The sequence below is a fragment of the Gasterosteus aculeatus genome, chromosome 18 (assembly GCF_964276395.1).
Source record: "Gasterosteus aculeatus chromosome 18, fGasAcu3.hap1.1, whole genome shotgun sequence".
Taxonomy (NCBI): domain Eukaryota; kingdom Metazoa; phylum Chordata; class Actinopteri; order Perciformes; family Gasterosteidae; genus Gasterosteus; species Gasterosteus aculeatus.
In genome coordinates this window covers 7,423,252-7,437,793 of record NC_135706.1, presented here as the reverse complement: position 1 = coordinate 7,437,793, position 14,542 = coordinate 7,423,252, and the positions used below count along the sequence as shown (strand labels likewise).

At 42.9% G+C, this 14,542-nt stretch overlaps 1 protein-coding gene across 5 annotated transcripts in view; it reads left to right on the top strand.

The window, feature by feature from the left end:
- The window catches only part of ryr3 (ryanodine receptor 3), an 84,350-nt gene that overhangs the window by 68,548 nt on the left and 1,260 nt on the right, over positions 1 to 14,542 (top strand). For 4 of the 5 annotated variants that reach the window (XM_040161339.2, XM_040161337.2, XM_078093064.1 and 1 more), the window contains 30 exons: positions 90 to 202; positions 1,264 to 1,360; positions 2,333 to 2,445; positions 2,681 to 2,732; positions 2,821 to 2,874; positions 2,992 to 3,091; positions 3,468 to 3,547; positions 3,695 to 3,771; positions 3,863 to 3,936; positions 4,815 to 4,829; positions 5,684 to 5,764; positions 5,883 to 5,971; positions 6,066 to 6,194; positions 6,296 to 6,400; positions 6,670 to 6,751; positions 6,865 to 8,147; positions 9,444 to 9,496; positions 9,569 to 9,734; positions 9,854 to 9,940; positions 10,082 to 10,282; positions 10,404 to 10,534; positions 10,882 to 10,924; positions 11,482 to 11,609; positions 11,947 to 12,007; positions 12,422 to 12,568; positions 13,221 to 13,355; positions 13,726 to 13,882; positions 13,973 to 14,037; positions 14,179 to 14,279; positions 14,359 to 14,410. In XM_040161339.2, the coding sequence (XP_040017273.2) occupies positions 90 to 202; positions 1,264 to 1,360; positions 2,333 to 2,445; positions 2,681 to 2,732; positions 2,821 to 2,874; positions 2,992 to 3,091; positions 3,468 to 3,547; positions 3,695 to 3,771; positions 3,863 to 3,936; positions 4,815 to 4,829; positions 5,684 to 5,764; positions 5,883 to 5,971; positions 6,066 to 6,194; positions 6,296 to 6,400; positions 6,670 to 6,751; positions 6,865 to 8,147; positions 9,444 to 9,496; positions 9,569 to 9,734; positions 9,854 to 9,940; positions 10,082 to 10,282; positions 10,404 to 10,534; positions 10,882 to 10,924; positions 11,482 to 11,609; positions 11,947 to 12,007; positions 12,422 to 12,568; positions 13,221 to 13,355; positions 13,726 to 13,882; positions 13,973 to 14,037; positions 14,179 to 14,279; positions 14,359 to 14,410 (4,071 nt within the window). The remainder of the gene's footprint in view (positions 1 to 89; positions 203 to 1,263; positions 1,361 to 2,332; positions 2,446 to 2,680; positions 2,733 to 2,820; positions 2,875 to 2,991; positions 3,092 to 3,467; positions 3,548 to 3,694; positions 3,772 to 3,862; positions 3,937 to 4,814; positions 4,830 to 5,683; positions 5,765 to 5,882; positions 5,972 to 6,065; positions 6,195 to 6,295; positions 6,401 to 6,669; positions 6,752 to 6,864; positions 8,148 to 9,443; positions 9,497 to 9,568; positions 9,735 to 9,853; positions 9,941 to 10,081; positions 10,283 to 10,403; positions 10,535 to 10,881; positions 10,925 to 11,481; positions 11,610 to 11,946; positions 12,008 to 12,421; positions 12,569 to 13,220; positions 13,356 to 13,725; positions 13,883 to 13,972; positions 14,038 to 14,178; positions 14,280 to 14,358; positions 14,411 to 14,542) is intronic. The other variant, XM_040161341.2, reaches the window with a different exon arrangement.

Sequence of the window (14,542 nt, the reverse complement as noted above, 5' to 3'; positions counted from 1 at the left end):
CAATACATAATACAGTGCCAAAATATAGCATCTTTTGTCACTACACAGCTGGTTCTCACTTTATCTTTCACTGACTATTCATCCCTCAGGTGGAGCAGCCTCTGAGAAATAAGAAGTGTGTCCGGCATAAGCTACTGTCCAAACAGCGTAAGCGTGCCGTGGTGGCGTGTTTCCGAATGGCTCCGCTCTACAATTTACCCAGGTGAGTCTTTTAAACACCTGATTTAAAGTGTCAATAATTAAATATTGACATTAAAAAAAACAGGCATTGCTTTATCTCGATCTAACCCCACATAGCGCAGGAGGGACAGGGGGGGGCTCTTGATTGTGTGCCCATGTAAACACCTCATTGCCTCCCTAATGATATTCTCTCCTCTGTGTTGCTTTCCTGCATAACACTACCTCGTCCTCCCTCAGATACAAAAATAATAATTACTTCCTGAACGGCTATCGGGAGGTCTGGCTGGAAAAGGCGTTCAAAGCCTCCAGTTTTGACCGCCTGTTCTCCTTGCTGACGGTAAAGTGAAACTACAGGGCGAATGCTTCATCAGTTCAAACCCCCCCCTTCATCCACCAGGCTGTGGACTGATCTCTGCCTTCTGCCAACCAAATGTTTCTGCACTGTTGATTCTGATTGGTCAGCTAGGATGAGCCCGAACCTTGAAGGAACCGTGCGGCAGGCTGCAGACTTTTGTCTCATTTCTGGTGTGCAAGGAAGGACTGAAGAAAGGGGAGAGGACGACCGATGGAATGAAAAAAATCTATTTAAAACTATTTGGACTTGTTGGCTACCTGGTTTACAAAAGTATGCTTGATAACAGTAATAATCAGTCTAAACCCAGTTTCATGTTTTTAATTTGACTTTTTTGCCAAATGTTTTGTAGTGTTACAACAAGGCAGAATACGCAACGTAAATCTAACCATTTCAAGAAAGGTTGTTGACGCACCAATTTGTTGCACAACGGCTCATACCCCCTAAAGTGTGCATGCTTTAATTAATCAATTTTACAACCTCATGGAAGGAACTGTGGTTTCTTAAAGACCAAACGTGACCAGTCAGAAGAGCCAGTGGGTCCCACATTGACCAATCACCCTCCCCCCCCCCCCCCTGCCTGAAATGCAATTCCTGTAACCCCTTACACACCTTCATCTCTCCTTCCTGTCTCCTCCAAAAACTCACCAGAACCCACCCTAATGCCACTGTACCTCCCTCCCCACTACCCTCCATTCCTCCCAACCTCCCCTCACCTCCCCCCTCCCCAGGCATCGTTCTATCAACTTCTTCATCCCGGCCTATCAGAGACTTTGGATAGAGGCAGAGGAGTACTCCTTTGAGGAGAAGCTAGTTCAGGATCTGGCAGTAAGTACTGGGCTCGCCTTGCCCTTGCCCCGCGTGCCCTGCGTTGGCGCCCCTCTGCCAGTCCTGTCTGCCGAATGCTTCTTTAGCGCCGCGCCCGTCGAGCCCTGGGAGCGCACCCGGGTGGGGACCTCGCCCAAAGCACCCAGGGGCGGCCCTCGCTCAAAGCGCGCGAAACCCTTCAAACAGAGATCCGTCAGGGGTCAGAGGCTGCATGACCAACTCAGGAGACACAGGGCCACCTCCGGCACTCGCGTCTCTAAGAAAGCAGGCTATTCCTTTCTGACGGCAGTGGTAAGAAGGGCCTTTGAATAGTGGGTCATTAGCTGTTTGGCTGCCAGATCTGGATCCAACCCATCAGTTGTCTTTTCACTGTAGTCTGTAAGTCTGTAGTGTGTGAAGGTGGCGTTAGAGTACGTTCTGTGGCCGTGACGTCGGTGGCATGCTCGCGTAGTCCTGTGAAGATCACATTTCATTAGACCTTTTGAACAGCAGATGTGCAAATTCGTAAAGACAGTAATAATGTGCCATTGAACGAGAATAAAGTACAGCCTTAGATTCAGTTGCCTCGTGTTTTCCTCGTGTTTTTTAGATTAAAAAAAAAAAAGTCTGTCAAGATTAGTTTGGACTCGTGGACATTTGTGTGTAGTCCCTCATTTAATGTCAGCCACGCCCTTCATGTTCAAAGTCATCTCACGAATGGCTTACTGCTTGCATCAGTTTGCTGCAACATGCATGTATTTGCAAACTGGTTGGAACACTGTTCATCATCCACCCTTAACCTCCCCGCCCTGTCCTTCCCTCGGATCACCAGGACATGACAAAAGGTCATCTGCATGCTGGTGCTCGTTGAATGTTACTGACTCATTACCGTGTTTTTTGACAAATATGTGTCATTGGATTTGTAAATATGTTATTTGAGGAAGGCTTTGTGACCAGATGAGACCGGGCTAACTAACCTGTGCACTCCTGCAGAAAACACCAATGAAAATTGTGGAGGAGGAGGAAGAGGAGGTGACTGAGATCCAACCGGACCCTCTCCACCAACTCATCCTCCACTTCAGCCACAATGCTCTGACAGAGAGAAGGTGAGGGATTTAACTTCCCTATTTGAGTCCCTGTGCACGCATTTTAAATTCCTAGTCGTATTTCCTTAAATATCCTTTTTGAAGGACGCTTTTAAACACCACGGTTATGGTACCTACATTGTTTTACATATATATATATATATATATATATATATATATATAATTCTCTGTGTTGGAAACAATATAACAATAGTTTTGATATATGTTCAAATACTGTCACATTACTTCTTTTCAGTTACTTGGAAGAAGATCCTTTGTATATTGCGTATGCAGACATGATGGCAAAGGTAGTGGCTTTTAAGTTCATTTTGATGTTGGAATAATTCCGGAAAAACTTGATTTTAACAAAATGAATGTTGACTGTTGTGTCCTCAGAGCTGTGCAGAGGATGAAGAGGAAGAAGAGGAAGGAAAAGAAAAGACTTTTGAGGTAAACGCTCATTCAGGCAGATATCCTCCTCACGATGTCACCTACAAATAATTGGAATAGGTACAGTAAGCCAATGCTTGTGATGACCGTGTGTGTGTGTGTGTGTGTGTTCCTCAGGAAAAAGAGATGGAAAAGCAAAAGATCCTGTATCAGCAGGCGAGGCTGCACGCTCGTGGGGCGGCAGAGATGGTCCTGCAGATGAGCAGCGCCAGTAAAGGTAACGATGAGCTAATAACAAGGAAAATAATGACCTTTCTGCTGTTTAACAAGTAGCCGTTTTTCTGGGGAGTTTTAGCATCACTAAGTGTACATTTTAAAGTTTTGTTTCAATAATAACAAGCTCAGGATTCGAAGGGAACAATTATAATTTATTAACTAATTGTATGAGACCATTCTACAGCAAAAAAAGTCCCAACACAAAAAAAGCAAAGCAAGCATCTAAAACATATTTTTTTTGTAACCTGAAATTTCCCCTTTTCATATCCACACAGATGATTTCTTTTCTTCTTTCTATCTGCTGCTGGCAGTCAAACCTGCCTGCGTTCTCCCTCTTGTTGATTTGCAGCCTTTATCTTTTATCTCTTTTTAATCAGGATGTCTGGGCCCAATGGTGACCTGCACCCTCAAACTAGGAATCTCCATTTTAAACGGGGGCAATGTGCAAGTTCAGCAGGTCAGATTCAGTGTTCAGTCCTATTTACTGTATCATTCTTCTTATTCTGTCCAGCCGTCAAACATACACCAACATAAATGTCTAGAAAGTACAGTAGCGCTTCTTTTACAAAGTAGGATGCTTAATGCATTTCCTCTGTTATCCCAGAAAATGCTTGATTACCTGAAAGAGAAAAGAGACGTAGGCTTTTTCAAGAGTCTCTCAGGACTGATGCAGTCTTGCAGGTACTATACCATTATATTATCTTTGCCTCTGAATTGATTTTCTGTGCTTACATCCGGTGCTTCTCTTTTACTTTGAGTTTTCTCTCCACAGTGTCTTGGATTTGAACGCATTTGAGAGGCAGAACAAAGCAGAAGGACTTGGCATGGTGACAGAGGAAGGTTCAAGTAAGTCATGAGATTTCTCTTTCTACACGTGTACCAGGATTCTACTCATCATCCCTTCCTCAGTTTTCGGAGCGTCAGTTTTCTTTTGAAGATCAATAGATCCTTGCTGTTGGATGCACATATTTTAACTCTTTATCACAAAACAGCAAATCTTCCATCTTTAACTTTCTCTAAACTAATGCTGAACCACGAACGCTGCATAACTTAAGTGTTCATTCAAAGCTGGTAATAATTAAGTTACTGTATGGCTCCTTATAGATGGAACGATCAAAATTACATTTCAATGTGAATTTTGATTTGACAAATAGTCTGCTGCTTGTCTTGTCTGCAGTCTTTTAAGCCATTTAAGTCGGCATTGAGTCTTTTACGTCTCCTTTTGACATAAAACAAGCAAAACTTTTATATAAATAAATATATACATATGTATATATATATGTCATCTATTTCTTTGAGTATCTGTTAACAACACAACGACTGTCCAAAAAAAAAAAAGGACACAACAACTGTCCAAACTTCTAACAACAACTCACTTGACCCGTTTTACATCGTTTGTCTTTTCGTCATTCAGTCCTTTCCCCAACATTCCCACTGAGTTCTGTGTTTGACAATTTAGTAGTATTACTTGTCTCAACGTTATGAATTTTACACTATAACTGAATTTCTCTTTGGTTCTCATCTCGTGGACACAACATGGACACAACTCAGGCCCACGATCCCCCGTCTGAAAACGTTCTTTTTAACCGCATGACTGGTTATTGTTGACGATATATTCATAATTCTTTGTATTGTAATTCAATGTCCTCTCTTTTTGCTTATGTCCTTGTGTACTGTTTGTCTTCTTCCTGTCATTTAAAAAAAAAAAAAAACCTCGATGGCAGTCAACTCTCAGTGGGGTAAATAGCAAATGAGATAATGGTGATATATGGCTATGCTATGAATAAGGCTATGAATGTCTCTTCCATCTTCATGGTTCACACTCTTTATTTGGTACCCAGTCTTTCCCTCCCCGATGTCTGTAGGGACAAACTGCATGCGCAGTGTACACACAAAGGGGATCTTTAAGAATCCATTGCTTGTTCTTGTGTGTGTGTTATTTGTTCCCGTCCATGTTCACATTTACTAATGCAAATACTGATGCTCGGCGCTGCTGTTACGATCGCTGAGGCCATCAGTGTCACATCTCAAGGGTTTGACGGAAGGTCTGTGGACTCTTTCACAGCCTCAGCAAAGCTTTGTCTTGCTTTGGAGTTGGGGCGTGTTTCACAAAGCTGGTTTTGCATACGAACGTCGAACTTTCACATGGTCTTATGTGCTCACAGAAACACATTTGTGTTAATTTTGTGTTTAGCTCCGTTGAATGGATTATCTGGCAGATTTTTGTAAATAATGTAAGCGTGCCTGTAGACTGCTTTTTTTGTCCTGGAAACAACATCTTCATCAGGCCCAAACTCCCCCAACATGTGAAAGTTGGCAGGCTTCCTCCAGCTTATGGAAATGTCCAAGTGTTTCATTGTTGTTTGATTTAAAAGCCTTTTTGCAAAAGGCACTTTAGATTCAGTTTTAAAGCTGCAATCTAAAGGGCCCGGACTTCAATCATGTATTAAACATGCTTGCCTCATATTAATTGCCTCTGACAGAGTTCACTATATTATTAGAGCTTCTTATGTTGGATGAATAAATAAATGAATACTTAAATTACTTTGAGAAGGGTCAACGTTTTTGTAACCAAGATTTCTTTTATTCTAAGGTTCCAAAGTGCTACAGAATGATGAATTTACTAAAGATTTGTTCCGTTTTTTGCAACTTCTGTGCGAGGGGCACAACGGAGGTGAGACCTACTTTTCTTTATTTAAAAAAAGTCATATACCTTCATCAGAAACTGCAACATTGCTTTGCATCTTTGCATATCTTGATCAAAAATATATATTTATTTTTTATTTTTTCAGATTTCCAGAACTTCTTGAGAACACAAACTGGAAACACGACCACGGTGAACATCATTATCAGCACCGTGGACTATCTGCTACGTCTTCAGGTGTGTAAAACACAAATATAAAGCAGCAAAATGATCACACATGTTTACTCGCGCCACTGTTTTCATAGTGTACCAATGTGACCCTGCTCTTTAGGAATCTATCAGCGACTTCTACTGGTACTACTCTGGCAAAGATATCATCGACGAGACTGGAAGAGTCAACTTCTCCAAAGCTTTGTCTGTTGCCAAGCAGATATTCAACTCACTGACTGAGTACATTCAGGTAAGCAGCTGATCGCTCGGCCAACACTTTGAAATCCGCAAAGTAAAAGATTATTGTATTTGAAAATATTTCATCAGGTGTGTTTTCTTTCTGTCCTTTAGGGCCCGTGCATTGGGAACCAGCAGAGTTTGGCTCACAGCAGACTTTGGGATGCAGTTGTTGGCTTCCTGCATGTGTTTGCCAACATGCAAATGAAGCTGTCTCAGGTACAATAACGCCTTGGAATTCTTCTGCTAGAATAACGTAACTTAAACAAGCATTGACTGCAACTCTCTTAAACCTCGCCTCAAATACTCAATATATCTGAAATGACTTAAACATTACATTGACTTAAAAGTATAACATATAACAGCTTCTATTGGGCCTCTTTAACTATCCTGTAGTGACGGGATTACAAATACAATGCTGAGGTGAACATGTTGAGTTTTTTTTGTTCTTCCTCCTGAGCGAAGCTTTAACAGTAATCTCCTCGCAGGACTCCAGTCAGATTGAGCTGTTGAAGGAGCTGATGGATTTACAGAAGGACATGATTGTGATGTTGCTGTCTCTGCTAGAGGGTGAGAGCCTGAAGATGTGAAAGAACACAAGCGTGTCGACAACGTTTTTACCACTGTTTTTTTGCACGACCCACATAGTACGTAACGCGTTGTGTTTTGTTTTTTTCAATTAGGTAACGTGGTGAACGGAACAATTGGAAAGCAGATGGTTGACACCCTGGTGGAGTCTTCTAGCAACGTGGAGATGATCCTCAAGTTCTTTGATATGTTCCTCAAGCTAAAGGACCTGACGTCCTCCGACAACTTCCGAGAGTATGACCCCGAGTGCAAAGGCATGATCTCGAAGAAGGAGTTCCAGAAGTCCATGGAGAGCCAGATGCAGTACAGCCAGTCGGAGATTGGATTCTTGCTCTCGTGCGCGGAGGCCGACGAGAACGACATGTTCAATTACAAAGAGTTTGTCGAGCGGTTCCACGAGCCGGCGCAAGACATCGGATTCAACATGGCGGTGCTGCTGACCAACCTGTCCGAACACATGCCACACGACTCCAGACTCGCCACCTTCTTAGACCTGGCGGGGAGCGTGCTCAGCTACTTTGAGCCCTATCTGGGTCGCATTGAAATCATGGGCAGTGCCAAACGGATCGAGCGGGTGTACTTTGAGATCAGCGAGTCGAGCCGCGAGCAGTGGGAGAAGCCGCAGGTCAAGGAGTCCAAGCGGCAGTTCATCTTCGATGTGGTGAACGAGGGCACGGAGAGCGAGAAGATGGAGATGTTTGTGAACTTCTGCGAGGACACCATCTTTGAGATGCAGCTGGCCTCGCAGATCTCCGAGCCCGATGTAGTTGATCAACCCGAGGAGGAGGACGAGGAGGAGGCGCACAGTTTTCTGGACGAGTTGGCCGCAGAGGAAGAGGCCGCCCTGGAGTCGGTCTCCGCCTTCACCAGCGCCTGCCGCTCAGTCAAGAAGAAGATCGGCCACCTCCGCCAAACCTGTTCTGTTAAAAACGTGCGCAAACAGTTCAAGAGGTTCAAGAAGCTCAGCATTAAGGAGATCATCACCGGCTTTTTCTCGTTCTTCTGGATGCTCTTCACCGGTTTCTTCAAGGGAATCTACGGCCTTATCTTTGGGTTCTTCCACATCGTCTGGTCGTCCATGTTTGGCGGCGGCCTGGTTGAGGGAGCCAAGAACATCAAGGTGACGGACATCCTCGGGAACATGCCCGACCCAACCCAGTTCGGCATCCACGGAGATGCGATTGAACGGGAGAAAGTGGAGGCCGTGGAGTCGTCGGGAAGATCCGACGCAGCCATGGCACCCGCGGGCGACGTAGAGGTCGACGCGATGTTGGAGATCCTGTCGAATCCCAAGAAGGAGGGAGGAAAACACGTGGAGCCGGGCCTGGGGGACGTTTCGGAGTTGAGTGCAGAGACGTCGCCTACTGATCAAAAGAAGGTCTGTACTCACAATTCAATATCTTCATCCGTCTGATTTATCGTTTTAAACACTGTAGATCATATGTGTCAAACTCAAGGCCCGCGGGCCATATCCGGCCCGGCATGCAATTACATCTGGCCCGCGAGATCATTTTATATTATTGTTACTAATCGCCTGACATGATATGAAGCGCTGATAACACAACAAACTACAGATCCCATAATGCAACACTTCAGCTGCCTTGCCGAGCGCTTTCCGCGGCAATCAGGTCACGTGCCTGTTGATGCAGGTTATTGCGGAGCCCCTCATGATGCCGAAGAAAAAAGTTGATTCTGAAAACAGAGCCTTTCAAAACCGATGGGAGGCGGAGTATATGTTTACTGACATTGCCGGTGAGCCCGTTTGTCTCATCTGTGGCGCTAATGTGGCTGTATTTAAAGAGTTTAATCTAAGACGGCACTATGAGACAAAACATCAGGATAACCTGAAAGACCTGAATGCAGAGCAGAAGATACAGAAAGTACAAGAGTTAAAGAATAAGCTGACACTCCAGCAGACGTTTTTTACTCGTGCAAAATCACAAAGTGAAGCTGCTGTGAAAGCAAGTTTTATCGTGGCGGAGGAGATCGCCTAAGCAGCCGGCCATTCACAGAGGGAACATTTCTGAAGAGCTGCATGGTCAAGGTGTGCGACGTCATATGTCCAGACAAAAAGCAGATGCTGGCAAATGTAAGCCTATATTTTATTTATATTTGCAGGTTTTGTTTTGCAGCATGTTCATATTTCTAACTTGTATAATTTTGACAGGAGATATTTTTATGGAAAGTAAAATAATTATATTGATATTTAAAATGTAAGTTTTTTTTTTAATATAAAATGACATAAAAGCAAAGAAACTCAAATGTTTTGATTTGTTATTTTAATGTTTACTTAAAGCACAAGCACTGTCACAATTTTATTTATTTTTTCAGGCGTTTTTTTGCAGCATGTTCATATTTCTAACTTGTATAATTTTGACTGGATATATTTTTATGGAGAGCAAGAGATTTTAAGTTATTTAAAGTTTAAGTTTATTTATTACAGAATAACATTCCTGTCTGTTTGTATTTATATTTATGTTAAAAGAAACATTTCGTTTTAGTGTGTTCAATATATGTTTATTCTTTTCGGCCCGCGACCTGAAGTGTGTTTTGAATTCTGGCCCCCTGTGCAATTGAGTTTGACACCCCTGCTGTAGATATTAGATATTGATATTTTTTAAATGATCGTTCATTCGGTCTTTTAGCTAACGAAAATACAATTGTCCCGCTACAGAAAGCTGCCGCCCAGCCTGCCAAAGCGCCCGAGAACGAAGCGGAGAAAGCAGAGTGAGTAAAGTGGAGTGAGAGGAAAGCGATTCATCGTCATGTAAACTGAAACAAACTGTTTTTTGAATACAGCACAGAGAACCAGGAGAAGGAGGATAAGCCAAAGAAGGAGGAGGAGGCCAAAGAGCCAGTGGTGGAGGAGAAACCCAAGACCAGGTCCAGTCAGCCCAAAGAGGCTTCGCCGGCCTTCATGCTGACCGTCTTTGCTTTCCTGAAGGTCTATCTCACCAAGCTGCTGGTGAGCCCGACTTATGTTTTTTTTAAATAGTTTGTTCCTCACTATTATTATTTTTTTCATAACTCCAAAATGTGCACTGGTGAATTGAAAATTTGTTAATCAAAGCTTTTTCCTGACAGAACTTCCTGGCTCGTAACTTCTACAACCTGCGTTTCCTGGCTCTGTTTGTGTGCTTCGCCATCAACTTCATTCTTCTCTTCTACAAGGTAACTCAGGGGAAGCTTTGCGTCCATTGGGAGTGCAGATAAGTCGACTTCAGCCAACAGTTGATTGCTGTGTATTTGAGGGGAAGATATTAAAATCGAATGAAAAAGACACAAATCACGTATGTACTCTTTGCCTTTCAGGTCACTGCTGATCCCGATGAAGAAATAGATGAGGAGAAGACGTGGGATGGCGAGGAGGACGACGGTTTGAACACGTTCTTCGACATGGATGAGTTTGTCCTGCAGGAGAGCAGCGGCTACATGTTGCCGACTCTGCGCTTCCTGGCTGTATTCCACACGGTCATCTCACTGGTCTGCCTGTTCGGGTACTACTGCCTGAAGGTGGGTACGCCGAGGACACTGGCGCTGCTTCAACACACCAGCTTCACGGATATCTGATCTGCAGATGGTTCCCGCGTGTGAGCAACAGTTTCGGTTACCCATCTTAATGTGTTGCCTCAAGGTTCCTCTGGTGGTGTTCAAGAGGGAGAAAGAGATTGCCAGGAAGCTCGAATTCGACGGCCTCTACATCACCGAGCAGCCGTCTGACGAGGACATCAAGGGCCAGTGGGATCGACTCGTCATCAACACCCCGTGAGTCACAGGCCTCCACTGTGGATCCATGTAAGCGATTGCAGAAGCAGGCTGACGAGCTGTGTGGTTTTAAAGGAGTCACAGTGAGTCGGGGCCGAGCAAAGCCGAAGATGCTCGCTGCTGTATTTGCAAAACCGACGAGCTCCAATGACTAAGTTAACTAATCAAGTATTCATCGTTGCTGATGAAGTGCTTGTCAGTCATCCAGCAAAAATGAAAAAAAGGATTACTCCTAGCTGACACATTTTTAATGCTGCATTATATTTTAACCTTTGGGAGGAAATTAAATAGTTTTATCAGCTCGTTGTATTACACAGCTGAGTCTAACTTCTTCTCTCATGTTACAGGTCTTTCCCCAGCAACTACTGGGACAAGTTTATCAAGCGCAAGGTGAGCATTTAAGAAGAATTTAGGGCCAAAATTACAATCAACCGTGATCAACCACATTCTGATACACAAAAACAGAATTGTGATAAATAGATATGGTGTAAAATGTTTTATGTATTTTCAAAGGCCTTAATGGCAACTTGCCATCATCATATATCACTTCTTTATGAAGTTGAAATTGGTCTTATTTTTATTATTCAAGACATTTGGCTAAAGCTTGAAGCACTTTGGAAATAACTACTTTCAGCTTTTGTGCCAAACGCTATTGAACTTAATTGTTGTCTGTTGTCGGACGGTTGCTTGTTTTTATTTAAATAAATGTTGTGTGCCTTTTGTTCTTTTTTATTGTACTCTCGACGTCATTAAAAGGAGGGCATTCCCACAATGATTTCTCCAGATTCAGATGAATTAATGTATCAGTCAATCTGGATTGTTGGAGAGTCCCGACGGGAGAGGTTCAAGTCGTTAATAATAATGTTATTAATATTTGAGGGCAATATTGAAATTACACACTCTGCTGCGGTGCTGCATCATCATCTCTTATGTCTCTGAATGTGCAGGTGATCAACAAATACGGTGACCTTTATGGAGCTGAACGCATCGCCGAGCTCTTGGGCCTGGATAAGAGCGCTCTGGATTTTGACCCCACAGTGGAGACGGTGGAGAAGGAAGCTTCCCTGCTCTCCTGGTGAGGACTCCACTCTGCTCATCTCTGTTCACTCACAATGAAAATCCACAGCAGTGTCTTGGTCTTAAGTTGTTGTTGAAATTGCGCTCAAAGGGCTTTTAGATTGGGGCTTGACTTGAGCATGATAGTGAATACGATGGTGGAGTTTCTGGTAATTAACAGCATACAACTAAAATTCCCTTCCTCAGAATTACCTGCCTAATGCCCTCTAATCCTCTTACATAGTTTTTTTTATCGTACATATATATATATATATATATATATATATATATACTTGCATGTGAGTTGTATAGGAATGGCACTACTTTGATTCAACGTTTTGTTTTCTCGATGGCAGGCTGAGCTCAATTGATACAAAGTACCACATCTGGAAAATGGGCGTGGTTCTGACTGACAACGTAAGTTTATTCAATGTGATCACTAAAACACCTTTTTATTCACAGCGCTGGGGAGATTTAACAATTTATTAAAATGCTATTCTGAATTTAAATTAGATTTGAGATTTATTTTTATTATTCAACATTAACCCTTAGATTACAGTCACCCACCAAAGGGTTCAAATAGTTTATTTATCTCGCACACTCCCGTTATGTGTAGTGAAATGTAGGGTGCGCTTAATGACTGGTTAGTAATTAATCACAAAGTGAAATTAAAATGAGGGGGAAAACGTTTATTTAATAATGTAAAATCTAAATATGTCGGAATAGTATGCCAAACTCGTACATGCCTGAAGAGAAATATACAAAAATGCAGAGCAACGCAAAGATTTAAGTGATCATTTGTCACTAATAAATGCCTTTTTTCCCCTGCAGTACTTTCTGTATTTGATCTGGTACTCCACCGTGTCCATTTTCGGACACTTCAACAACTTCTTCTTTGCTGCCCATCTTCTGGACATCGCCATGGGCATCAAGACCCTTCGCACCATCCTGTCTTCCGTTACCCACAATGGCAAACAGGTACGCACATCGACCAGCAGAGAGCGCCAGAGCCCAGATAAGAGCACCAGCGCACCGCTCTCATGAGGCCAAGCAGCACGTTTCTGTCAGAATTGAGCAGTAAAGGGATGTGGTTTGAAGTCCAGTGTGCAGCAATCAAGTAAAGTGCAGTGTAAACACGTTTTAGATGTAGTATTTTCACCCATTTTAGTTAAAAAAAGGATTTACTTTTCACTCTGATTTGAAGTGATTAAATGGTGGAAATAGCTTAGAGGAATAAAGAATCGAAATGTTTACTTACTCAAGGGTTTTCCATCTTTTATATTAGCTTTATTCCCAGAGGCATCATCCACATATAAATGTTCTTTCTTGTTTAAGGTTTTGTTAAGAAATAAGTTCTGTAACGTTTGATTCAATGAATTGCTGAAAGTCTCAATGCCGCCAACCTGAAATCCTCAATTCAGCTTTCAAGGCCGTTAGAACATTGCAGTTCTTTTATGCACTGCTTAAAGAAAAGTGCCTTAAGATTGAGATTGACATGTTAAGTCGGCTCTCTGATATAAGATTACTTTTACAATCTACATTTAAAGAACAGGAACATCTGCCCCCTCAACTCACACTTTGATTAAATAAAGGTGAAATGTAACGTGTCAATGGTTGTTTCTCCTGCTAGCTCATGCTGACTGTCGGCCTGCTGGCCGTGGTCGTCTATCTGTACACCGTGGTCGCCTTCAACTTCTTCAGGAAGTTCTACAACAAGAGCGAGGATGAGGACGAGCCCGACATGAAGTGTGACGATATGATGACGGTATGTACTCATTTACAAATGAAGCTTTCCATGTCTCCAGCCTTCAAGATATTAATCCACTAGATTATGTCTGCCTGCCGCCCTTAATTTTGGTGTGAAAGCAGGAGTTTTTTTTTTCAGGATTTGCCCTGAAAAACATAATGCGTTATTTAGTAAAATAACTAGTGAATTATATGTATTTTCTCCCCCTAAAAGAACAAACTAAATTCAACATTTTATTAGCTTGCTTTATGCTTCCTATCATCTTCTAGTTGTAGATGACGCCTTGTCAATTTGTCAAACTGAATCCTCGGTAAAAATAAAAAGGAAGACCCAACACTTCAACACTGTATTCATGCATTTGTAACGTTTGCTTTCTTTCTGTCGGCAGTGCTATTTGTTCCACATGTATGTGGGCGTGAGAGCTGGTGGTGGAATTGGAGACGAGTTGGAGGACCCGGCTGGAGACGTCTATGAGCTCTACCGCATCCTGTTCGACATCACCTTCTTCTTCTTCGTCATTGTCATTCTGCTGGCCATCATTCAGGGTACAAACGTTCGCAGTCACGTCATTTATCTGCGCTCTGCTTCATAGAGCATAAATGCACCTTACACATCTGTTGCTCCCCCTCCTTCAGGTTTGATCATCGATGCCTTTGGTGAGCTTAGGGACCAGCAGGAGCAGGTGAAGGAGGACATGGAGGTGAGATGTTTTTCATTTAGTCATATGTCGTCTATTTTGGTGGTTCCTCATTTAAAAGTTAGGAACATTGATACAAAGCAACAGCAGTGAACGTGTAAATTGACAAAACGTAAACATCCCTCGTTATTTGACTCTTTTCAGACAAAATGCTTCATCTGTGGCATCGGGAATGACTACTTTGACCGGACGCCTCACGGGTTTGAGACCCACACCTTACAAGAGCACAACCTAGCGAACTACCTGTGAGTCCAGCAGCAGATCAAAGTCTGCACGCACGTGTGATCCACACTGCTCACACCTCATGTTGCTCCTGTGTTGCAGGTTCTTCCTGATGTACATAATCAACAAGGACGAGACTGAACACACGGGCCAGGTAGGTGAAGGAGTCTCTGAAGCCATGAGTTACTTCCTCTGTGACCAAAGGAAGGTTACAGTAACTTCGCTTTACTTATGCAACATCACAAGTGGGAGAAGCAGCAATGTGTGGGTTCACTATGGATATTAA